Source organism: Podarcis tiliguerta (assembly GCF_965153285.1).
Source record: "Podarcis tiliguerta genome assembly, chromosome: 5".
NCBI lineage: Eukaryota > Metazoa > Chordata > Lepidosauria > Squamata > Lacertidae > Podarcis > Podarcis tiliguerta.
Genome location: NC_139538.1, coordinates 80048635 through 80073823, shown reverse-complemented (window position 1 = coordinate 80073823; position 25189 = coordinate 80048635). Strand labels below are relative to the sequence as shown.

The 25189-nt window shown below is 43.3% G+C and overlaps 2 protein-coding genes across 6 annotated transcripts in view; one reads left to right on the top strand and one right to left on the bottom strand.

Annotated features, from left to right (window-relative positions):
* POLR3A (RNA polymerase III subunit A) overlaps nucleotides 1-6594 on the bottom strand; it is a 51416-nt gene extending 44822 nt beyond the window's left edge. For 2 of the 4 annotated variants that reach the window (XM_083440294.1, XM_083440295.1), the window contains exons 1-5: nucleotides 6343-6522; nucleotides 4011-4146; nucleotides 3076-3213; nucleotides 2338-2509; nucleotides 1179-1333 (exon numbers count right to left, since the gene is read on the bottom strand). In XM_083440294.1, the coding sequence (XP_083296420.1) occupies nucleotides 1179-1333; nucleotides 2338-2509; nucleotides 3076-3213; nucleotides 4011-4146; nucleotides 6343-6386 (645 nt within the window). In that variant the 5' untranslated portion in view covers nucleotides 6387-6522. Of the gene's footprint in view, nucleotides 1-1178; nucleotides 1334-2337; nucleotides 2510-3075; nucleotides 3214-4010; nucleotides 4147-6342 lie in introns of all 4 variants that reach the window. The other 2 variants (XM_083440293.1, XM_083440292.1) reach the window with 2 other exon arrangements.
* Nucleotides 6595-6600: 6 nt separating this feature from the next.
* On the top strand, nucleotides 6601-15033 carry RPS24 (ribosomal protein S24). Of its 2 annotated transcripts, XM_083440661.1 has the most exons (8): nucleotides 6605-6639; nucleotides 7420-7612; nucleotides 8247-8312; nucleotides 9862-10071; nucleotides 11754-11864; nucleotides 12542-12559; nucleotides 14429-14452; nucleotides 14950-15033. In XM_083440661.1, exons 2-6 carry the CDS (start codon nucleotides 7610-7612, stop codon nucleotides 12545-12547), a joined length of 396 nt encoding a protein of 131 aa, XP_083296787.1. In that variant the 5' UTR covers nucleotides 6605-6639; nucleotides 7420-7609; the 3' UTR covers nucleotides 12548-12559; nucleotides 14429-14452; nucleotides 14950-15033. The 2 variants fall into 2 exon arrangements, with proteins under 2 accessions (XP_083296788.1, XP_083296787.1); XM_083440662.1 differs by lacking the exon at nucleotides 12542-12559 and having other exon boundaries at nucleotides 6601-6639.
* Nucleotides 15034-25189: the final 10156 nt, after the last annotated feature.

Sequence of the window (25189 nt, the reverse complement as noted above, 5' to 3'; positions counted from 1 at the left end):
CTACATTTCCTCCCTCCACGACAAGAAAATAAGAATGTCTGGCTTTTCGTCACCACCCACTCATCATCTCTCACACATGGCAAATAACCATTATTAGAGTTTGATGACAGAAACGATAGGGGACCTCCTTAGACTAGTGATTCCTAGAGCCTGAGAATCCCAACTCTGACCATCTCAAACCAAATTCTCAAGGATCACACGCAGTCAAGCTCTTACAGGCTTGCTGCTAAAAAAAACCCCAGCAACAATGCAACTGTCAGAAGTAAGCCTAAATTCAACGGGACTCACTCCCAGGTAAGTGTAAGATTGCATACTAAATTGGAAATGCTTTTAATCTAGAGTTTTGCAAGAAAGCCACACACTCAGCTGCTACGCTACAATCTCTCCAACTTCTTTTATTGTGAACCATCTGTAGGTTGGGTAGACAAGAGAAGGCACTTCACTGGTTTTATAAATGCTACGAGTAGCGGATGGCAGAGGGAGGCTGCGTCACTTACCTGACCTCCCTCCCTCCGAATCACAGTTGCATACAGGGTGGAGAGGGGCAGGGAAGTGGTGAGGTTAATACGGTGCAAATTGGGTGGCAGAAGCACCCGACTGGCTCTGCTGGCATGTATGCTCCATATGTATGCAGCAGTGTCTAGGTGGGAGGGAGGTTGAATAAAAGCCAAAACCCTGCTGTGCTGTCTGCTACTGAACACTGCAGAGCAGGGTGGATAGAAATCTATGATTTATAAAATAATAACTGGATTTTTTTAAATTTAAATCGGATTTTTAATATACAATGCTTTTCGAGAAAAAAATCATTCTAAATATAGTTTTCTATTTAAGTTACATTATAGTCCAAAGGCTATCCATCAGGAAATAAGGATTTGTTTTAAGATTTTCATGTGTGCTAATTTTAAAAAAAATTGTTTAACCACATCAGTTAACAAAAATGGATACATATGATATAATGTTGAAATTGATTTGATTTAAATCAAATCCACCCTGCTGCAGAGCAAAAACATGACTAAGATAGGCTACCATCCTCTAGGCACTAAGCATCAAGAAATGCTTTTGCAAAAAATAATAATAATAAAAAATCCTTGGTTTGTTTCAACTTAAGAGAAATCCCCCTTCCCAAAGGAAGAGAAAACTGAAACAATACAAGACTGTACAGATTTCTTATTATTTACCTGGGCTTTCCCCAGTAGGGATTCAATCTCTTTATTATGTTCTATAGCGGTGTCAAAGGACTGTATGAAGTTAGACACAATGGGGTCCATTATCTTCTTCGTCGTCTTGTACTTCTCATGGATTATCTTCAGTAAGCCACACTTCTTTACAGTACCTACAAGAAGATCCAGAAAATTTGCACACACATTTTTGCATTTTAATAATTTACATTGGTCAGCACTCCAGAGTCATGCTCAATGTTTTACAAACAGAATTAGAAAAAAAGAGGAAAAAATGAGGAGCACAGGAGACACACCGACCAAAACCTTCAGTAGAATAAGGTTACTGTATTGTGGTTTAGTCACTAAGACTAAGAATGTTTGGTTCAAATTGGTTTTTTTCAGGCATTACATAATCTCGGCTATAAAACAGCAACCAAGAAATTGCAGTGACTCTTAAAGTCAAGCAACAATTTTAAAAGCTGAGAGTGACCAGCACATAGAAAATCTCAACAACAACAAAAATAAGACACTATCTATAATCAAATAGGGACGCGGTTGGCACTGTGGGTTAAACCACAGAGCCTAGGACTTGCTGATCAGAAGGTCAGCGGTTTGAATCCCTGCGACGGGGTGAGCTCCCGTTGCTTTGTCCCAGCTCCTGCCCACCTAGCAGTTCGAAAGCACGTCAAAGTGCAAGTAGATAAGTAGGTACCGCTCCAGCGGGAAGATAAACGGCGTTTCTGCTCTGGTTTGCCAGAAGCGGCTTACTCATGCTGGCCACATGACCCAGAAAGTGTACACCGGCTCCCTCGGCCAAAAAAGCAAGATGAGCGCCGCAACCCCAGAGTCGGATACGACTGGACCTAACGGTCAGGGGTCCCTTTACCTTTACCTTATAATCAAATACCTGTGATAATATGAGGCAGTCTTATACCGCCTATCTGTCTGTGAAGTATTTCTGAACCCTTCTGAATATCAGCTGCTGGAAACCGCAGAGCAGAGAGAGCTCTTGCACTTGGATCCCTGCTTGCAAGCTTCACATAGGCATCCAGCTGGCCACTGTGAAAACAGGATGCTAGACCAGGTGGTCCCCTGTCTGATCCGTAAGGCTCTCAAGTTCTTAAGCGGTTCCAGACTCAAGTTGCTTAAGGACCAAAGGGCAGATTAATGCACTCACCATTAAAAGCCCCACAATACGGGCAGGTGTTCTTTTTTCTGCACTTTTCAGAGATCTTTTTTTTCAAACCCCGTTTCTGGAGGTAGGTCAAGCCAGGTCTCTTCAGATAATCCAAAAACTGTTTCTGTTCTTCGAAGGTCAGCATGATACGGCAACAGGTCTTACAAATCATCTAGAGCAGAAGCAAAAACCACAATTTGCCGTCAACCAATACACCTTTGGACACTCCATAAATTTATATGCACATACAGGGACACTGTGGAAGGCTGAATGAGTTGAGCTTCCTGTCATGTATTCTTCTTCAAAGCTATGCTATGCAGTAAATCTAAGGAAATGGCAAAAGTCCAAATATCTATATGAATGCTTTTGGGAGAAGGGAGTCTATTCTACTGAGCACTTCATTAATAATAACTACTCAGAAACTTTATATATTGAACATCAGGTAAGCACAGTACTGTAATTAATTTCTAGTCCACCGTTCCTCCAGTAAGCTCAAGGCAGCATACAGAGTTCTCTTCCTCTCCATTTTACCCTGACAACAACCTTGAGAGGTAGGAGAGGCTGAGAGAGAATGACTGACCCAAAGTCACCCAGTGATCTTCATGGCTGAGTGGGAATTTGAACCCTGGTCTCCTGTCAGAGGACATCATCACAGGCAATGGCCCACAACTGGAACAGCATGTCAAGTGCCCCTCAATCTCTGTCATCTCCAGTCCTTGACATGAAATGCAACTTTACCTGCAAAATGCCTATCACGGCTTTGAAGTACCCCACATGGAAACAAGGCAACTCCAGGTCAATGTAGCCATAATGACCCAAACACTCCGCCAGATTCTTTCCACAAGTTTCACATGGACGATCCTTCTCACTTGTACCCTTGGGAGTAGAAATGAATAGAACAATTAACAGTGGCACCTTCTCTACATATCTTTAGGTTCCTCTATATCTTTAATATTCCTCTTCTCCCAGGACTTTGACTAATTAAACAATCTTTTAAACACACACACACACACACTTTCTCTGTGTGCATTATTTTTGTTTGCTACTACGTTATGTATTTTTTGGGTTTTTATATTGTAAACTGCACTGTGGTTCTCAGATGAAGGGCAGTATAGAAATTTAATAAATCAAATTAAATAGATAAGATATTGTCAAGCTGCTCTCTGATGAATTAAGACACCCCACTACTAATTATGTGTCACAAGCAGTATATGGCTTTATTACTCCTTTGTAATCTTAGAACTCACAAGGATCTTAGTTCTCGCAAGTCCACACACACATGCATCCATACACAATTATCTAGCCACAAATAAGCGTGCATATCAAGTGCTCTTCTTTTCAGTAAAAGAAAACTAGACTACAGAAATCAAGCTTTGTTTTAGCCTACAATTCTAGACCTCAAGTAAGTTTTTCATCAACATACATTTTGCACACTAGAAAAGACTGATATGATCTGAAAGTAATGGGTGCGTAAAGAAACGCTTTTGGAATGTAAGCACCCAAAGCTGTTTTATATTGTCAAGTCACCCATCTCTTGCCTATCTCCTCTGCCTGACAGCAGTTCCACAGGTTGAGTTTTTCAAAGTCCTGCAACCCAGATCCTTTCTAACTAGAGATACTTTACACTACTTCTGATGCATTGTGGGATATGATTGAACAACAAAAGGTCTTACCATTCGATGGTCCAGTACACCATACTGCAGAGGTGAATGATTGTTGTCTTGACTGTATAGGTTTTTACTAACCACCTGGATGTGAGCCTGCTGTCGCATCTCTTCTGGAGACTTCATCCCAAAGCAGATGTGGCTTCTAGAACAGAAAACAGCACCAGATATATCACAAAATGGAGATACTCTGGTTGACTATTTTGAAGTCTCTGCTTATATAGAATGTGACTTGCCTCTGACAAGTAAGCAATACCAAGAATCCAGCACACCAGACTTCTGTATTTATATCTTGCAGCCTTCTAAGGACAATTCTGACTTTAGCATATAAAGCCATGAGTAGCCTGGCCCCAACAGACCACCCACTGTAATCTCCAATATTGGTCCAGAGTCTCCCTTAAATGTACGATTCACATAAGACACGAAGCCTTATTTGGCTAGCTCAAGACTAAGCCAAAAAGTGAATTAAAAACACATATTTTCCTGAGTATTGCACATACCCCGACACCATAAACAAGCGCTCATGTACACAGACAGCAAGGACTCTTGAGTTTAATAGCTGGATCTTATCCTCTTCCCTTCTATAGTCTATCTGTCAGAATGTGAAGTGAGGCAAGAAGCAAGAGGTGGAGCGCTCACTCTACATTACACTGTGGAAAAGTAGATTTTTAAAGAATATATTGCATCAGAAACGATTATGCCTCAGAAGCTTCTATTTCAGTGACTAGTTGCCATTAGATAATATTCAGAAATGTTGTTGGGTGGCTAGCGATGCTGAAACCTCTAGAAGCACAGCCACAGGTGATAGAAAGCATGAAGTCCCTGATGCCTACTCACTTAAGAACATAAAAACAGCCTGCTGATTTCAACAGAAGAGACCAGCAACCACCTGAGATTTCCTGCTGCTTTCTCTTTTGTTTTAGTATTTTACATTTTATCCAACATAAGACGAGCCTGCTGGATCAGGCCAAGGGCCCATCTTGTCCAGCATCCTGTTCTCACAGTGGCCGATCAAATGCCTGTGGAAAACCAGCAGGCAAGATTCGAGCCCAAGAGCCCTCTCCCTTCCTGTGACTTCCAGCAACTGGTTGGTGCAGTGGTACCTCTAGTTATGAACTTAATTGTATTCAGAAGCATTGCTGACTCCATCTGTGGAGACAGAGCATAGCCACCATGGTTAGCAGCTATCGACAGCCCTCCACAAATTTGTCTAATCCTCTTTTAAAGCCATCTAGGTTGGCGGTCATCCTGTGGGAGCAGGTTCCATCGTTTAAACTATGTGCTGTGTAAAGAAGTACTTTCTTGAGGGCACAGGCTGAAGAAACTCTGTGTATAAGGATGCAAACCTCCCGCAAACGTATACAGTGGCACCTCAGGTTAAGTACTTAATTCGTTCCGGAAGTCCGTACTTAACCTGAAACTGTTCTTAACCTGAAGCACCACTTTAGCTAATGGGGCCTCCTCCTGCTGCCGTGCCACTGGAGCACGATTTCTGTTCTCATCCTGAAGCAAAGTTCTTAACCTGAAGCACTATTTCTGGGTTAGTGGAGTCTGTAACCTGAAGCGTATGTAACCCGAGGTACCACTTTATGGGACTTGCTGCCAAGTCAACATGCATGATATAGAACCACAGAATCCTACAACCGTGGGGAAATGCTGGCTACAAGAGGAAGGCATGTTTAAATACTACAGAAAATTACTTTTTTGTATTATTTTACTTTATTCCCCCACCCTAATAAAGTCCCAGGGCAAGCTACGCTTGCAAAAAAGAAAATGCAAGCAGAACATATAGCCATCTAATGTAAACAAAATTGCTTATATTTAGATTTCCAAAATACTTCATTTTCTTTCTTTTTTTGGCTGAGCTAAAAATAGATTTATCCCAGGATAAAGAAAGAAGACAAAAACTTTAAGAAAGAATGGGGAAATTTTATAATTTACTTAGGAGACCACTGTAAGCAGATGAAAACAATAGCAGGATTTGAATAACACTTGTAATGTAACAACCACTGTGGACAATTATGGATAGATACAAAATATGGATTATGAAATAATATGCAGCTGAAAATGCTGGCAAGAAGACCCATGGAAGGGATGGTGGGAAGTCTGGAGATTCGGAGAAATCTCTAAATGTGGATATTTACTTGGCATTGTTATACCTCTGCGCTTGTAAAATCAAATAAAAATCATTTTCAAAAAATAAAAAATCCCTTCTGCTTTCCAAAAGGGGCTCTCTGTCCCGTGCTGCTGGACCATTCCCCTCCACACCACTCGACGGACCACTTTCCTCGCCCCCAAACTTGGCTAGCTTGTTCTTCGCCGCCCCCCGAGTCCCGCTTACATCTTCTTGGCCACGTCCGTCTCGCGGAACTGCTCCTTCACCATGGCGGCGGTTCCCCTCTCTCGCCCGGGGACGGCGCAAGGAAAGAGAACGGAGCCGTGCGGAGCCAACGGCGCCTCCTCCTCCTCCTTCCCCTGAGCGAGCTGCACACCGGAGCCGGCAGACGGGCATCGGGCGCGTGCGTCGTGCGTGTCGCCGCCGACCGCGAAGGGTCGCCGCTTTCGGAGCCGCATCCACCCGGCGTCGCAGCGCCACCTAATGTCCGGAGGTGTAACGAAAGGGAAGGAGAGCGCGCAGGTGAGCGCGCGGGGGGGCCCACCTGCCAGCCGCCCCAGACCGGAGAAAGTTGCATTATTATTATTATTATTATTATTATTATTATTATTATTATTATTATTATTATTATTATTATTATTATTATTATTATTATTGAATTTCTACGGCTCACAACACGCGCAGGGCGGTTTGCAACCACAACTATGTTGCGCATTTTGGTACTTTCGTATTGCAAAATATTTTTTTGCTTCCCCACCCTTTCATTAATTAGCCCTTTGCTGATTAAACCATCTATTGTGGCCTTTTAAAGTGTGTGCATTGTTGGGTAGGGGGAAGGTGTTTTCGTTTGTTCTTATGGTATGTATTTTTGTGTTTTTCCTTTTTAATAATATTTCTTATTAGTTTTCCAAATTATTACAAATCCGTCCAAAGGACTTTAATGCAATTTCTTAAAATCAGGCTTCTCACTCCCGTTGCGAACATACGTCCATCTCTTCTTCCTATTGCCACATCTTGCTTAATATCCATGTCATCCTTTAATAGTTGTCCATTCTTACAGCAAGCTGCAATTTTTGTGTTTTTCTACTGTAAACCGCCCTGTGTTTCCTCGGACGAATGGCGGCATAGAAATTCAATATATAAAAGTCATCTATCAGTGAAGCTGTAAGATTAGCTGGCAGGCGAGCGGTGCCTTATGACAGCCAAACTTAAAGCGTTTAAAGCCGACGTTGTTTGTCCTCACGATACAAAGAAAAGCCGACACGCAGGTCAGCGATTTGGAAACGAGTTTTCTTTTCTTAGTAAACAGGCCACTCAGGCATCCGTACCGACACTCGGAAGTCTCTATGGTCTCCCGTCGACTTCCGTCGACGCGTTTTCTGTGCCCTCCCCTTTGGACGCGAAGGCCCGCCTTCTTTTCCTCCGCGCGAGCGCCGCTATATGATTGGCTGCTGAAAGTTCCTTCCTTCCTTTTGCCGGAGACGCCGCCAAGATGGTGAGTTCTCGTCGGGCTCCCCCGAGTTCCCTGGGAGAGGCGGCTTCAATCCGAATTAGCCCCGCGCCATCCTTTGCCCGCTGGCCTTCGGAGCGGCTGCTCTCCCTTCAGCGGGGCTTTCTGGTTGTGCTGGGCCGGTTATTGGGCGGGGGGAGGGAGTTTTAGGGGTCCGGCTCGCGGTCTGAACGGCGCACCCCCCCCCCACTCCACCGCTCTGCTTTCGGGCTTAGTGTGCGGCCTGGTCTACCAATAAACGGGGATGGCGGAGCGTGTGTGTGTTATATCAAAATGCCCTCTCCTGCATCAGCTTTCTCCCAAGGTGTTGCTGCTGTTTCTGTATCCCCAATTTCCACCATCCCTTGCCTTGCTGGCCGAGGCTGGTGAGATTTGGGAATCTCAACCCCTTGGAGGGCGCCGGATTTATGGAAGGGCTGCTAGTTCAATGAATCGCTATTTTATCTTATTGTTTTATTTCATAGCTGCCTAAATTTCAGAGGCAGGGTGGGGGTAGGTAGCAGTTTATACCCCTCCCTTGAAAAATAGTTGAAATTTGGCACTTTAAGGTAGCTTCAAATCGTTGCATTGGCAGACATTAATACACACGGTGTCTTGGAATTTTGTTTTTTTGTTGCAGAACGACACGGTCACCATCCGAACAAGGAAATTCATGACCAACAGGCTGCTTCAGCGTAAGCAGATGGTGAGGCAGATGTGTTAATACTTTTATTTGGTTCATTCATAATCAGAGCCTAATTTTCACGTACATAAAGTTCTATGTCTGTGTTAAAGCTGAGGTTGGTAAATTTAGTGACTGCAATGATTTTCCTGGATTAATTAGTAATATAGCATTATATTTTGGGACGCTACAGTGTGTTGATCTGTTTTTGTTACTGTGTTAATATCCTGAGTTGCAGTTATAAGCAAAGTTTCTTGAATAGTTATCGAGAAGTTTTCTTTAGATTACTTAGTTTACTTTAGATTACTTAGTTTAGATTACTAAAATATCTGATAAATTGCCATGCTCCCACCACTGTTAATGTTATTTTTTGGCATAGCAAGGAGTGCATTGAAAAGCTGGAATGGCCCAGCCAGTTTGTCAGTGTTTTTATGTGAGGGTAAACAAGAGCTACCCAGATTTATCAATCTTTTATTCATTTATATGTTGAATGTATTGTTAACTTTCTAGTTCATAAGTTAATATATATTTGAACACCAGTGATCCCGCCTTCCAACTGAAGTTAGCTGTAATAGACTCTGAACTTAAGAATGCTTCGTACAGGAAGACTAGAAGCTAAAGAAATTACTAGCTATATTCCAGAATGTGGCAGTGGAACCTGAATTTTCCCCTAACAAATGTTTCCGTACTGCTTTTCATTCCCATGTTCAAAAGTTTATATTGCATCCTAATATATATGTCCCACACAGGGCATTGCTACCGCTGTGCTAGGAGCAACTTGTACTCTGTCGTGCATGTTTTGCCTTGTGGTTTACACTTCTTGTGATACTGAAGCTTAAATGACAGAAAAGTCCTTAAAGTGCATTGCATATAAAGAAAACCAGTACAGTGGTACCTCGGGTTACATACGCTTCAGGTTACAGACTCCACTAACCCAGAAATAGTACCTTGGGTTAAGAACTTTGCTTCAGGATGAGAACAGAAATCGTGTGGCAGCAGCAGCAGGAGGCCCCATTAGCTAAAGTGGTGCTTCAGGTTAAGAACAGTTTCAGGTTAAGAACAGACCTCCAGAACGAATTAAGTTCTTAACCCGAGGTACCACTGTATAACACAATCAGCTGGTGGAATTCATTCGTTTTGCTATTTTAGATGTTTCCTCTGTGCCAGCACATTGGTTTGCCAGAGAGAACATTTTGCCGCACATGCTACTTGGGGCGTCTCCCAACTCCTTGGAACCAATTTGGAGGGGAGGGAAGCGCTATTAAAGATGCCCTTTTAAAGTGCTTCCCATGACATTAGGTGAAACCTACCCAGTAGATTTTTGCAGGACTGCCATCTGCACTATGTGCAAAAAGTATGTAAATATAAATAGGTTTTTTTATTGCCACCTGAATAACATCAGTGCTGGGGGACAGTTGGATTTCCTTAGAGGATGTTTAAGGCCTACATGTGTGTAACAAAGTAAAGTAGCTCACGAATAGTAACTTTTGTGAAGTTCTTTGCATTCATAGGTCTCTCCCCCCCCCCCAATACATTAAAAGTGTTTAATGTTTTGCCAATTCTCTATTTATAGGTGATAGATGTTCTTCATCCTGGAAAGGCCACTGTTCCCAAAACTGAAATCCGCGAAAAGTTGGCCAAAATGTACAAGACAACCCCAGATGTCATTTTCGTCTTTGGCTTCAGGACTCATTTTGGAGGTGGGAAGACAACAGGCTTTGGCATGATCTACGATTCCCTCGACTATGCAAAGAAAAATGAACCAAAGCACAGACTAGCCAGGGTAGGCTTCTTCGGTTGTTTACCTTGTTTGGATAGATTGGGGTGGTCGTGCCAAATGGTTTTTCTCTTTCTGGGACCTTTTGAAGCGTTTGTTCTGTTAAAATTGCACTCTTCCTGTTGAATTTTTGATTTTAAAATGGTATCTTAAACTATTCTTGTACTTAGTGGTATTAAGAAGGTTGATATTAATTACATCAGTATTTTATTTATATCTGTGTATCTTGTCCGTCCCCTCATTGCAGTGAACCTTTTGCATGCAAAGCAGATGCTGTGCTCAGTTGGGATAGCTAAGTTGGTTGAGCATCAGACTCTTAATCTCAGGGCTGTGGGTTTGAGCCCTACATTGGGCAAAAGATTCATGCATTGCAGGGGATTGGACTAGAAGACACTTGTAATCCCTTCCAACTGTGTACAATTCCACGATTCTCCCATGGTTAACTTGTAACAACTTCCTGTTCCTAAAAATGATTGCCATTACAGTCTGCTAGGAGCCAGTGTGGTATAGTGGTTAAGAGCAGTAGACTCGTAATCTGGTGAACCAGGTTTGTGTCTCCGCTCCTCCACATGTAGCTGCTGGGTGACCTTGGGCTAGTTACACTTCTTTGAAGTCTCAGCCCCACTCACCTCACAGAGTGTTTGTTGTGGGGGAGGAAGGGAAAGGAGAATGTTAGCCACTTTGACAATCCTTCGGGTAGTTATAAAGCGGGATATCAAATCCAAACTCCTCCTCCTTCTCCTCCTCCTCTTCTTCTTTTTCTACTGAAATTGCCAACGTCACCACTTTTTAGTGTGCCTACATACATCATGAGAGGCCTGGGTACCAAGTCTTGTGAGGAAAGGTTCAAATGATCTGGGTGTGTTGAGCCTGGATTAGAGTTTAGAACATAACATTGAGAGCCATCTTCAACTTTTGAAGGGTTGTCAAATAAATGAGAGTGAATTTGCCTTATGTCGCTTCAGAGGCCACAACTTGAATTACAGTCGTACCTTGGAAGTTGAACAGAATCCATTCTGGAAGTCTGTTCAATTTCCAAAATGTTTGGAAACCAAAGCGCAGCTTCTGAATGGCTGAAGGAAGCTGCGGAAGCCCCATCGGATGTTTGGCTTCCAAAAATAGTTCACAATCTGGAACAGTCACTTCTGGGTTTGTGGCGTTTGGGAGCCAAAATGTTTGAGAACTAAGCTGTTCAAAAACCAAGGTATGACTGTATTGGATTCAAGAAGAAAAAGCATTTTACAAGCTGTTCAGTATTGGAGTCAACTGCCTTGGAAGCTGGTGGGCTCTGCTTTGTTACATTTTAAAGTAGAGACTGAATGTCCACCTACCAGGGATGTTGTACAGTGGTACCTCGGGTTACGAACTGTCCTGCTTATGAACGGTTTGGGTTACGAACTCCGCAAACCCAGAAGTAGGTGTCCTGGGTTGCGAACTTTTCCCCGGGATATGAACACAATCCGCTTCCGGGGCCATGGGAGGCCTGTTTAGGGAATGCACGCTTCAGGTTAAGAATAGACTTCCGGAATGAATTAAGTTTGTAACCTGAGGTACCACTGTAGTGGATTTCCTGCATTGGCAGCAGGATTGGACTGGATGTCTTTTGAGATCCTTTCCAATGCTATGACTGTCCAAGGTTAAATGCCAGTGTGTACTTTGAGTGATTTACTTTGCTTTCCTTTTACTAGCATGGTTTGTATGAAAAGAAAAAGACTTCAAGGAAACAGCGTAAAGAACGTAAGAACAGGATGAAGAAAGTCAGAGGAACAGCTAAAGCAAATGTTGGAGCTGGCAAGAAGGTAAGTTCAACCCATCGGTGCTCATAAGCGCAGTCATTGTTGAAACTATATTGGATGTTTCATGACAAAAATAACCTTTTCCTTTTCTTTCAAATTTCAACTTTTACTTCTGGATTGCAGAAGGTAACGCTGAGATGCTGCGTAGTTCTTAGCTTCTCAAGTAGTTTAGCTTTTGTGCATCTCTTATTACTTAGTAGATAACAAAGTAAACAGGTAACAGTACCTAGTCTCCAAAGTCTTCATCTGACGATGGAGTGTTTTGGAGTGTCTTTTTCCCACCCTTTCCCTCTTGCGTAGCTAAAGTAGAACTTGCCTGACCCCATCCTGTCCTGCCTTACCCTCCAAATTAGCACATACTAATGGCAACTAAATGAGACTTGAAATGTCCCTCAGTAAAGTGGGTACAGGTAAATAGAAAAACACTTCCTGGCATTTAATGGAGTTGAAACGTGGAACATTCAAGTTGAATACAAGTTTTGCTTAACATATAACAGTGCAGAAATCAGACTTAAACCCAGTAGGCATTTTTAACATAAGCATGGTTAAAATTTGGATTTTAAATAGCCTTGAGTTCAAACTTTTCATTAAATGACTGACTTACTGTAAATTCAATCTTTTGATTAGTAATCCTTTACTTTCACCTTTTTTCCTACTTTCTTGGGATTCTTGTTGATCAGAAATGAAGTGCCTAGCAGGTACCGAGAATAAGCATGGATGTGATTGCGTGTATTATGCATCACTTGCTTGACTTCCTAATGCTCCCTTGCTTTGTTTGTGTGTTTTTGCTTTGGAACAAAGTTTTCCTGCCTCTATAGATTTTAATTTCCAGTAGGAAATACTTTGCTGTAGTATCAGGCAGGTTTGTAAGCTTAAATGTGCTGTAGTTAATATACAACATTTATAAATTGAGTAGCATCCCCCGTATTGAGAACAAGTGTGGCCCTAGATGTCTAAAATGTATGTTGCATGTTCTCACTTAGTGTGCAACAACCTTCTTGAAAGTTTGATGAAGTTTCATGCTTCAGGCTGCCATACACCAAGGCAAATATTCTGCTTATAAAAACACTACATTGTGGGTTGAATTTACATGTGAGAACTGCTTATAGCTGAACAAGTTGATAACTAAAACACTCGAAATCCTGTTCCCTTCTGTTGAATGGTGAGGATTTAGTCCTCTTTTCTTTTTTAATGCAACTGGCAATTCATACACTATAAAAATTCATATTGTTCTAGGCTTTAACTTTTATCTGAGACTTTCAAATAGTTAAATGTACCTCCTGCTTCACCACAAGCACAGACCAGTCCTATTCTCCAGGTGTCCCCCACACTGCTTCAGGTGCAAGACTGCATCTGCTTCTGGAGCTCTTCACACCAGCATCCTTGTTTTTCCTTTTCTGTGATGCTACATCGTGAGCCTGCCTGCTTCAATATTGGCTTACAACCATATGAGAACAAATGACATAGGTTTAGGCATCACAATACCTTCACAAGGCACTTTCCCTATCTCATAGATTGTAAAGTCTTCCTTGGAACTGTTCCATTCATGTATAACTTAAAGTGAAACTTAACGACACTGCTGATGTGCCTGTAAAGGTTGAAATCTGAGTGGGGATCAGGACCACAAACCCCTCAGTTTATCTATACTTTCCTGTATTCTAGTGGCTGCTGAGCTATGGAGTACAGTCATACCTCGGGTTAAATGTGCTTCAGGTCGAGCATTTTCAAGTTACGCTCCGTGGCGACCCGGAAGTAATGGAGCGCAGACGCTCAAAATGACGTCACTCGCATGCGCGGAAGTGGCGACACGCGCAGACGCGTGTTACGTTCTACTCAGGATGCGAACGGGGCTCTGGAACGGATCCCGTTTGCATCCAGAGGTACCACTTTAGAGAGCAATATGGCCTGATGCTGTTACATAGGTCACATAGTGTGGCTCACTGCTGCATATTAGCAATTGCATATTCTAAATATAATTGCAAATGCACACAAAGCATTTGAATCCTTGTATAGTAGACCTTATCATACCACTTAGGCTTGAACATTGATGTGTGTTTATCTAGTAAGTGTCCTGGTTTTTTGTGAGAAGCTTTTTTTTTAGTAGTGGGAGGCAAGGAATTGTTTGCCTTTTGTCTAGTTTGCAATAATCCCCCTTAAGTTGCGAACAACTTACCCTTAACCGTGGCAAACTGCTTCTTAAGCTATTCACTTGACAAGCAGCCAGCTCCTAAGCTACCTGTGGCTATTTTCTCTCACCTTCAAAATCGTCCTGCAACTTGACTTTTTCTCACCTAATCCTTTGTGTTTCATCGCTGTACTGTTTCTGCTGCAAACTTGGGTCTTGACACAACTGAAACAGGAAGCCTGCTAATAAGATTCTGGGCCTGATTCTTTAGTTAGCTCAAGGCTACAACTAAAATTAATTCTGTATACATGTAAGGTATGGAAATAGGTGCCATCCAGTAGTGTAAAAACAATGGTACATAGCCTAAAGGGGTTGTCTTGTCTTGTAAATGAAAATGATGTGATTAAAGATGTACTGACATCTTGTTCTCGCTTTCTTACAGTGAGCCAGCAGTGGATTTTAACAGGTAAAAGTACATCCATCCTTCATTGCTGAGGGACCTGCTTATTGCTAGTCTCTTCAGAAGTTCATTCCTCCTGAAGGCTGTCTGATAACTGATGGTTAACTTCCTTCATTGGGGTTCTTTAAAAACCTCCTTTAGGTGCATGTCACAGTAACTATCATAAATATCTGCAGCAGGGAGAGTAGTTCTTCCTTGAAGGGTATTGTGGGGAGTGATCTGGCTCCTCAGCACAGCCTAACTCCTCCCATCTTCAAGGGTTGGGGAAAGAGGTGGGCAGAGCAGTCAAAGTTAAAATGCACCCCACATTATCTGCAGAGTCTTCTGAACAGTTGGGGCAACTGGCTGGATTGAAATTGCCACACAATTGAAAAATCCCTTTTAGACATGCTTGTCAAAATTTATTTACTTACAGTTGGTGGGGGGAGAATTCCTTAGCCTTATAGAACGAACGTATATTTAGTGCACGATATTGACTGACATTCTTTTCCCTTTCCTTACAGAAATTAAATTATCCTGGCAGAAAATATATGGAGATTGTACTGTTGTGTTGCATTCCGGTCAAATAAATTCTGTGAAAACTCAAATGATGGGCTCCTAGAATTTACTTGATAAATGTAGCATAATTCAGATCTGTAGGTTAAAAAAAATAAAGAAAGAAAAGTATCTCTTAATGTTGCCCTGGCGGTTAATCAGATTGGAAGGTCTTGTAGCTTGAGTGGGGAATTAGGCTTTATGCATAAGACGGTTACACTAGCCTAGAAACATACAGCCAGAGAATTGGCTTGTTGGATCAAAACTCAATGTGAAATTCTGACCTTGTATGCTGTTTTTGTTAGATTTTATAGGTCACAGTGGTACAATTGACAGTACAGTGGTACCTCTGGTTACGTACTTAATTCGTTCTGGAGGTCTGTTCTTAACCTGAAGCACCACTTTAGCTAATGGGGCCTCCTGCTGCCGCTGTGCCGCTGTAGCACGATTTCTGTTCTCATCCTGAAGCAAAGTTCTTAACCCGAAGTACTATTTCTGGGTTAGCGGTGTCTGTAACCTAAAGCGTATATAACCCGAGGTACCACTGTACATGCAAGTCATCAGAATTCTCCTGTCTGCCCTGTTCCCCCAAATATCTCCTGCACAACCCTGCTTGTGTCAATTCTGCATGTAGTTCTGCCCGGGACCTAGTTTTTCAGGGAACTCCCTATTTTGTTTTGTTTCATCTTGCTACTTTTGTCTCTTAATCAGCTTTCCTAGTACACTTTCCCACCAATAATATACATCTCCTATCATCTTTAGTACTGTGAAGTTTCCTCAGCCTCAAAGTTATGTAAGCTGCATAATAAGGAACTACTGGTATACAGTGGTACCTTGGGTTAAGTACTTAATTCGTTCCGGAGGTCCGTACTTAACCTGAAACTGTTCTTAACCTGAAGCACCACTTTAGCTAATGGGGCCTCCTGCTGCCGCACCGCCAGAGCACAATTTAACCCTAACCCTAACCTGAAGCGTATGCAACCTGAGGTACCACTGTAAATGGCAATGCTCTTATTTTTTTTCTCCTCGCCCTGCCTCAAAAGTTTCCCACAATGCTTTGTGATAGTGCAGAGAAGTGGTTTTCAAGCAGTTTGAGGAACCCCAGGGTTCTTTTGAGAGATCCATGGTAGGTACACATGCTTCATCGAAAGATTCCTCCACATTACAGACGTACCTTGGTTTTCGAATTTAATCTATTCCGGGAGTCTGTTCGACTCCCGGAGCAACAATCACTTCTGGTTTTCGATTGTCCAGGAGCCGAAACGTTAAGAGTTCGAAGACATTCGGCTTCCAAGGTTCCACTGTACTTCAGACCTTTCTGCAGTGTGCAATTGCAAGAGAGTGGTGTGTTCTGGGTCTCATTCTTTGGTTATAGCAGTGAGGACTAGAGACTTGTCACTGCCGCCAACTTGAACTGTCACAGAACATGCCTTTAAAAATCCTACGCTGCAGTGGGTTTCTCAGGCTGACGCTCAGGTGCTCCTTAGCAGATGGGCTGATACAAAAGGGGTCCTCTGAAAGGATATTTTTAAAATCACATGGAACATGAAGCAAAACATTCTTGATAGGGAACTCGCCCTATAACTTCCTCAGCATTGGCGCAATCTCTTCAGCAGCTGCAAGAGTCTTCACTTCCTTTTTTTGAAATAGCTTTTCAGTTGATGGGTCTGATGTGGTAATGATGCCTCTGGGACCTAATTACTAGGAAAATGGCAATTAGCCCTTCACACCAGATTTTCCCAGTGTGCTACCTCTTGAAGTGTCTCACTCACTTGTGTCAACATATTTGGGGTAGCTTTTCTGCTGAGAAGGAAACAGCAAAAAAAAGAAGACTGAATAGTTATTTATAGGAGAAACAGCTTCTTTTTGACATGTGGCCGGTGTATTTTTAGGTTTTAAATTTGTTGAAGCCAATGTACTTTCTGTTTGTGAGTTCACATAAATGGAGGTGTCTTGCTCCTGAGTTCAGGAATTACTAGATTTAGTAGTGTCATGTTTCCTGTCAAACAATGCTTTGGGTTCAATATGTTTCCATGAGAGCAGCTTAGAAAGATTTCCAACTTCTTGCAGGGAAATCCAGCAGGTAAAAAAAAGTTTTCCCCTGTTACTGCATCTGTATATGGGTTAATATGGCCTGTCAGGTTAGGTCTCGAGAAGATTGCTGATGTGTGATGCTCTGAGGTCTAAGGCTACTGTGGGTAACCTTTGGTACAGCAAATGACTTCTTACAAGTTACACCTCTTGCATGCGTATTTCCAGAGGAAGGATCAAAGCAATAGTTTTGGAAGATGTTGATGTTAAAAAAAGGAAATTCAGTTTATTACCCCTGCAAGGGTGCCCACGTTCATTGTCTCCTGAGACAGAAGGATGCTAACCTCTTTCTGCCCTGCACACCGTTTGATGTGCTCTTGGTAAACATTTGGTAGTACTGTATGCCAGCAGTAATACTGCACAGAATAATTGCATGAGGACAGGCTGGTTAGTCTTTCTTATGCAGTTCAGAGTCCCAATACTCGCTTCCACTAGCAGTAATATTAAAAACAAACTTTGACTTGCCCTTGGTGAAACATTGCTCAACTTCACGTTCGTAAAATGTAAGCTTTATGAAATTTATAAGCCAAGCTTGGAATAGCTGTATTGGAGAATAAGGCAGGAAAAGTTTAAAAGACAGTAAAATGCTGCGGCTGTTTAGTTGTTTAGTTGTGTTCGACTCTTCGTGACCCCATGGACCAGAGCACGCCAAGCGCTCCTGTCTTCCACTGCCTCCTGCAGTTTGGTCAAACTCATGCTGGTAGCTTTGAGAACACTGTCCAACCATCTCGTCCTCTGTTGTCCCCTTCTTGTGCCCTCCATCTTTCCCAATATCAGGGTCTTTTCCAGGGAGTCTTCTCATGAGGTGGCCAAAGTATTGGAGCCTTAGCTTCAGGATCTGTCCTTCCAGTGAGCACTCAGGGCTGATTCCCTTCAGAATGGATAGGTTTGATCTTCTTGCAGTCCATGGGACTCTCGAGAGTCTCCTCCAACACCATAATTCAAAAGCATTAATTCTTCAGCCATCAGCCTTCTTTATGGTCCAGCTCTCACTTCCATACATCCAGTAAAATGCAGTTCTACTTAAAAGTAGCATTTTGTATTCTGCCAGTTGTCACTAGAGGGAAGTGTAACCACAGCAGCAGCTGAAACCAAAGATGCAGTCTCTTTAAACAATACTGCAGAAGGCACGTTCTCTCCAGCAATATAAAACCATGGCTTCACTTACCCCCCCCCCCCAATGTTGCTGAATTCCAGCTCCCGCCAGCATGACCAATGGGCAGGGATGATGAGAGCCATCCAACAACATCGGGAGGCTCCCAAATTCTCAATCTCTATACAGTGATACCTCTGGTTATGAACTTAATTCATTCCGGAGGTCTGTTCTTAACCTGAAACTGTTCTTAACCTGAGGTACCACTTTAGTTAATGGGGCCTCCCACTACCGCCGTCCTGCCGACACATGATTTCTGTTCCCATCCTGAGGTAAAGTTCTTAACTCAAGGTACTACTTCCGGGTTAGCGGAGTCTGTAACCCAAAGTGTTTGTAACCCAAGGTGTTTGTAACCCGAGATACCACTGTATTAAATAAAGCAGAGTGGTCGCTTGGTTGTATTCTTTAAAAAATAATGTATTAATGTTTCATCCTTATTCCACAGTATTAACGGCTTGAATAAAAGGTAAAGGTAAAGGTACCCCTGCCCGTACGGGCCAGTCGTGTCCGACTCTAGGGTTGTGCGCCCATCTCACTTAAGAGGCCGGGGGCCAGTGCTGTCCGGAGACACTTCCGGGTCATGTGGCCAGCGTGACGAAGCTGCTCTGGCGAGCCAGCACCAGCGCAGCACACGGAAACGCCGTTTACCTTCCCGCTATAAAGCGGTACCTATTTATCTACTTGCACTTTAAGGGTGCTTTCGAACTGCTAGGTGGGCAGGAGCTGGGACTGAAAGACGGGAGCTCACCCCGCCACGGGGATTCGAACCGCCGACCATACGATCGGCAAGTCCTAGGCACTGAGGTTTTACCCACAGCGCCACCCGCGTCCCTAACGGCTTGAATAAACATGCTCAAAAGGGGCCAATGGATTTGGTGCAAAGTCAAATTGTTCGCTGTGTAGAGAAAATAAGTTACTGGCACCTGCCAATTCAGAGGAATGTACTAGTGCAGCAAGCAGTATCCCCCCACAGTCACAGCTTCTGTGCAGAGAGCTAAAAGACAGATTGAAGCTCTCCCACTATCCTGGTTGGTGGAAGGAAGGGCAGTTTGGCTTCAGATACCTGAGAAATAACCATTTGCATTGTGGAACCTAATCCCTGTTTGAGCCTAATCTGAGGGAAAAGTCAAGATGGGTACAACAACTGCTCCTATTGCGATGAGGGCGAACTTTTGCAGTGGGTGGTGTTTTGCAGCCATGGAGACTCCCAACGTGGTTGAGAAGCCCCCTTGGATGCAAAGGGCTCTCATGAGAGAGGGTGAGCTTGGGAGGACAGGCTAAATAGCTCTGCCGCTCCTGTGCTCCCTCTTGATTCCAACCATTGCCTGAAGAGGACGCTTGAGGTGCACTGTTTTCTGTGAAGAGGTCTAGCAGTGTACTTTTTGCATTCTCAGTACTGTAAGAGGAAGGGCTTTATTTGGCGCAATTCTTCCCACATAAGGAGTCCTCTCCAGGCATGGGCCTCGTGATTCTGTTTAACAGCGGAGTTTCACAATAAATGATCAAGTATTTCAAGCAAAAGGAATATGGCCGCCCCTGTGAAAACCCTTCCTGTGTTGGAGATTTTAAAGAACCAGATGATCTCTCCAGATGAGGAGTTGGTGAGGCACAGACTTGTGCTTTCATCCTTTCTGGTTTTTAAACAACCAGAGGAATTTATGGTGCTGCAAGATCCATTAGGCAAATCATTCTGATTTTACGCCATGCTAACTGAGCATGATGGGATTTGTAGTCTAATACAGATAGAGAGCACCAGGTTGGGGAAGGCTGTTCTAAATGGTATCAGAAAGGATTGCTATTATGAGCCAAAGACTCTGTTATAAGCTGAGATGATGGGTTCTCTAAGAGAACTTATTTATTGAACATTCAACCTGATTTGCTCACACAAAATTTACACAGAGCTTAGATTCTAAGGTGGGTTTGTTGTGCCTGGGTGCCATAGTGCAAAGCTAAATTTCCAAGTATGCACTTTAATCTCTCCTGCAAAATGGTGACAGTCTGGAGATGCCCCATATCTGCAAGTTAAGAACCATTTTGTGGCTATGGGGATAGAAATGTTGTGGTGTAGTGGTTAGGAATGTAAATTATGAGGTTCAAATGTCAGCTCACCCATAAACCTGTGGGATGCCTCTCATCCTGGCCTGCCTTACAGACTTTTTTAAAGGTTCGCCAAGGACTTAGTTTGAAGATTTTATAGAATGAAATGGAAAAATCAAAGTATTACAAACAATTCTATGTATCTCCTTTTCACATTCTCCCAGTTTGAAAATCAAATGTGTTCTTCAGAACAAATGTGTGTTTAAAGCACAGCCCAAATAAGTATCAGCCTTTCATAACCTGGATTTAAAAACCCCACAACAACCCAAAAACCATGCTGAGTTTTGCAAGCTTCGTGCTGTGATGATACTGTGGGTAACCCTTTTTCCTGTGGGAGGTGAAGCAATTATGTGGAAGGTATTGATGAATTGGAGGCTTTTAATGCTGTTCCTACTGTGTGTTGAAGACACCTTCATATCTCCTGCTGACCTTGCTACATCTGTCATCTGCAGAGGCTGCAATCTTAGTGATAGCTGCCCTACTTCAGGCTTCTTTGTTAAGGCCAGGCCTTGCTATCATCTTATAAGGTTGTTTTTCACATTTTACTATTTTTAATAGACTGCCTTTGAATGTCAGGTTTTCTTTCAGACTATTATCTGTAGAGGAAGCGCAATTAGAAACGGCGAGGTGGTCAATATTCCTGCGGCTAACTTTGTTCCGGGATGCAGGTGGCGCTGTGGTCTAAACCACTGAGCCTTGGGCTTGCCGATCGGAAGGTCAGTGGTTCGAATCCCCGTGATGGGGTGAGCTCCCGTTGCTCGGTCCCAGCTCCTGCCAACCTAGCAGTTTGAAAGCACATCAAAGTGCAAGTAGATAAATAGGTACCGCTCCAGTGGGAAGGTAAACAGCATTTCTGTGCGCTGCTTCAGTTTCACCAGAAGCGGCTTAGTCATGCTGGCCACATGACCTGGAAAAACTGTCTGGGGACAAACGTTGGCTCCCTCAGCCAGTAAAGCAAGATGAGCGCCGCAACCTCAGAGTCATTCGCGACTGGACTTAACTGTCAGGTGTCCTTGACCTCTTTTTAACTTTGTTCCACTGCATCTTCACTGTCCGTTTCGTATTTACAATCATTTTACAGAAATGACTTGGATTATTAGAAAAGAAAAGAAAAAATGTAGAGTATTTGAGGGGTACATACTACAGGAGAACTGTCTTTAGAAAGCAAATTATGTCCAGGTGCCACTACAGGCTTGACGCAACAAAAATTTTTGCTTAGCTTGTTGAGATGCGTGCACTCAGCAGACCAAGGTACAAACCCAACTCGGCAAAGTACAAACCTAGTTTCAGCCCTTTCTGAATTCCTTTTCTTCCCTCCATGCTTTGAGAGGGCTCAAACACTCTTAAAAAGCAATGCAATGACTCGGTGTGAAGTTATGCTTCCTTTCAAAAAGCAAACATGAACCAAGGAAAGGTCATACTTTCTTTGCAGGATGGAGCATTCGGTCTTGTGGGCCATGGCCACCTATCAACTGATATGAAATATGTCCCAATTTTTAGACAGTTCTCGAAAGCACGTCAGAGTGCAAGTAGATAAATAGGTACCGCTCCGGCGGGAAGGTAAACGGCGTTTCCGTGTGCTGCTCTGGTTCGCCAGAATCGGCTTAGTCATGCTGGCCACATGACCCGGAAGCTGTAAGCCAGCTCCCTCGGCCAATAAAGGGAGATGAGCGCCGCAATCCCAGAGTCGGTCATGACTGGACCTAATGGTCAGGGGTCCCTTTACCTTTTTAATATCGGGAATCCACTGTCAGAGGCAGTCTATCTGCATACCGGTTGCCGGCTATTGCAGGTAGGGAAAGTGCTGCTTGTGTTTTTCCCCACTGGGGCTTCTGGCTGGCCACTGGGAGAAGAGGATGCTGGACTAGACGGGTCTTTCGATTGATCCAGCAGGAGTCTTCTGATGTTGGACTACTTGCATGCCAAATTTCAGGCTCCTGGGTACCCTCAAAATGTTGTGAGAATTACAAAAGGGACTAAAATACATTTTCAACGGGAGCAAAGCAGGTACATATCCAGCAGGGGACTCCATAACTCTGCAACAAGGAACGATTGCTTCTAAAATATCCAATGGGAGGATGTATGTGTGTTTGGGGAGAGAGGGCTTAGCAGAAAGATAACAGAACCTACCAATCCATGATGAAATATTGCCAATTGAAAGCCTTTCTTTTTTATATTTAAAAAAATGCTATTAAAAGAGTTTCATTTGTTCATTTCTCCCCTCCCCCATCTCTCCCCCCCCCCCCCGGCAGCAGCAGATTGATGGGAATTTTGTTTACATTTTGAAGAGCTTTGTTGAGAGTACTTCACATGCAAAGTCTACCGAGCTCCCTTTGCAGGGAATAGTAGCTTATTGAAATGGAGGCGCAGTCCCTAAAGGAAAACATACTTCATTTGTAATGAACGTTATGTCTGCAGAAACTAATGGCACAACCTCCTCTTCGGTTTATGCGAAATAAAGCAGGCCATATGCTGCTGCTTTTCAGAGTTTGGGGTTTTTAATTTAAATGTTGTTTAATGAATATTCAAGCCCATTTGCTCGAAAGTTGTATGTGCGTATGTGGTTTTCTCGTCTCTCCCACCCCTCCATCACGTTTTCCCATCCTTACCTAGAGGATTAAGCCATTAGAACCAGGGTGTTATCACACACACACACACACACACACACACACACACACACACACACAGTGCTTCCTCCCTGAAACTTGGGATATGCAAATGCTAGGGCAGATGAGTGAGTAAATAAAGGCATTCAGCAAGAGTCTAGCGTCCCTTTTTTCTTTTCTTTGTTTTGATTTGTCATTAAGGCGCAGAGGAGCTTATTTTGACAGACCCAACCACCGTTTAAAGCAGAGAAATATTCTTGGCACCATCATCACAGCAGAGTTCCTTTGCCATACCTTAACACCCTGTGATTTCTGCTGGTTGGTGGTTCAAATCCCCACCACGGTGGTTCAAATCCTATGTCCCAGCTCCTGCCAACCTAGTAGTTCGAAAGCATGCCAGTGCAAGTAGATAAAGAGGTACCACTGTGGCAGGAAGGTAACCGGCATTTCCGTGTGCTCTGGTTTCCATCACAGTGTTCCATTGTGCCAGAAGTGGTTTAGTCCTGCTGACCACATGACTGGAAAGCTGTCTGTGGACAAACACCAGCTCCCTCGACCTGAAAGCAAGATGAGCGCCGCAACCCATAAGCACCTTTGACTGGACTTAACTGTCCAGTGGTCCTTTACCTTTTTAACTTTAACCCTTTCAGAAAGTGTATCTATCCTGAGTTGCACCTAGGGTGTTTGGGCTGTTCCTCCAGGACGATTGTGCGATACATCAACACACTATCAACACGAAAAGGAGCATCCCTGTGACCTTCTAATTGAGCATCCATCCTGATTTGCTTGCAGGGACATTAGACAGAAGTAGGCTGTTTGATTTGTTCTGATTTGTTTGTTGGAGGTTGGATAATGTGTCTAAGCAAGGGTCATATCCTGCACTTTCCAGTGTATCGTCCAACCCTTTCATTATTGAAAAAAGTCTGATCTTTGGATGAAGCAGGTTTGTTGTGTGAGGCCTTCCAAGCAACTAGAATTGCACACAACATGTATTTGGCGTTATGTAATTGAATATAGTAAAAGCTATGGTTTTCCCAGTAGTGATGTATGGAAGTGAGAGCTGGACCATAAAGAAGGCTGATCGCCGAAGAATTGATGCTTTTGAATTATGGTGCTGGAGGAGACTCTTGAGAGTCCCATGGACTGCAAGGAGATCAAACCTCTCCATTCTGAAGGAAATCAGCCCTGAGTGCTCACTGGAAGGACAGATCCTGAAGCTGAGGCTCCAATACTTTGGCCACCTCATGAGAAGAGAAGACTCCCTGGAAAAGACCCTGATGTTGGGAAAGATGGAGAGCACAAGGAGAAGGGGGCGACAGAGGATGAGATGGTTGGACAGTGTTCTAGAAGCTACCAGCATGAGTTTGACAAAACTGTGGGAGGCAGTGGAAGACAGAAGTGCCTGGCGTGCTCTGGCCCATGGGGTCACGAAGAGTCGGACATGACTAAACAACAACAACAACAACAACAATTGAATCCCACCCTGACAGTGTGGAAATACCTGTAGAGTAGAGATTGAGAACTTGTCTGCTGTCCCCAGTCACTACATACTGATTGGCTCCATGTGCCCAGTCATTGCATCTGTTAGCTCTCCATTCTCAGCTCTCAGCCCAGAAAAGGGCCCCCAGGCCCACACAATTTATGTACTTGTGAGCTACTTGTAGACACCTAGATTCTGGGCAGACAAAAGTCCACTTCAGACAGTCTTCCATGTCTATAGATAGGGGAGAAGGATCATGTCTCCTTGCCTCACCCTCAGCTAGGGACCGCCATATCCAAGAGTTTCAAATTTTTTCCTATCTTAAATTCAGTTTGCCTCACTTCCACATACATTTGCAACTCTTTTTTTTTTAAAAAAAAGGCTGTAGGAAAATGCAAATGGGTTTTTCTCCACACGCATCATAATATGTGAACTTGGCCTAATGTATACATTTGGCAAGCAATTTTCTCTAAATGGAATTCATTTTGGTTCATTCTTTTTGCTAACAGGTGCATTTTAATGTGCGCTTTCACCTTACATGTGCTCCCCTCCCCCCCATTTCACATCTTTTGGATGGAGAACTGCTTTGTGAAATCCGGAGAAGCACTAGGTTTGAAAGATTGCTGCGTTGTGGTTCACCTATTGGATTTGGGTCGGGCAAAGCAACATCACGTGATGCAAACACATGTCTCCCCTACCCTTCCCGTCAGCTCTGCCTGCCTTGCCCTTCACCATCCATGCTTGGGTACAGTGACGGATTTACGTATAAGCTAAACAAGCTA

Excerpts from the sequence above, each read along its gene's own strand:
- RPS24 (XM_083440661.1), top strand. Across the intron at positions 8,313-9,861 it reads TGCTTCAGCGTAAGCAGATG|GTGATAGATGTTCTTCATCC; the intron begins GTGAGGCAGATG and ends CTCTATTTATAG. Across the intron at positions 10,072-11,753 it reads CAAAGCACAGACTAGCCAGG|CATGGTTTGTATGAAAAGAA; the intron begins GTAGGCTTCTTC and ends TCCTTTTACTAG.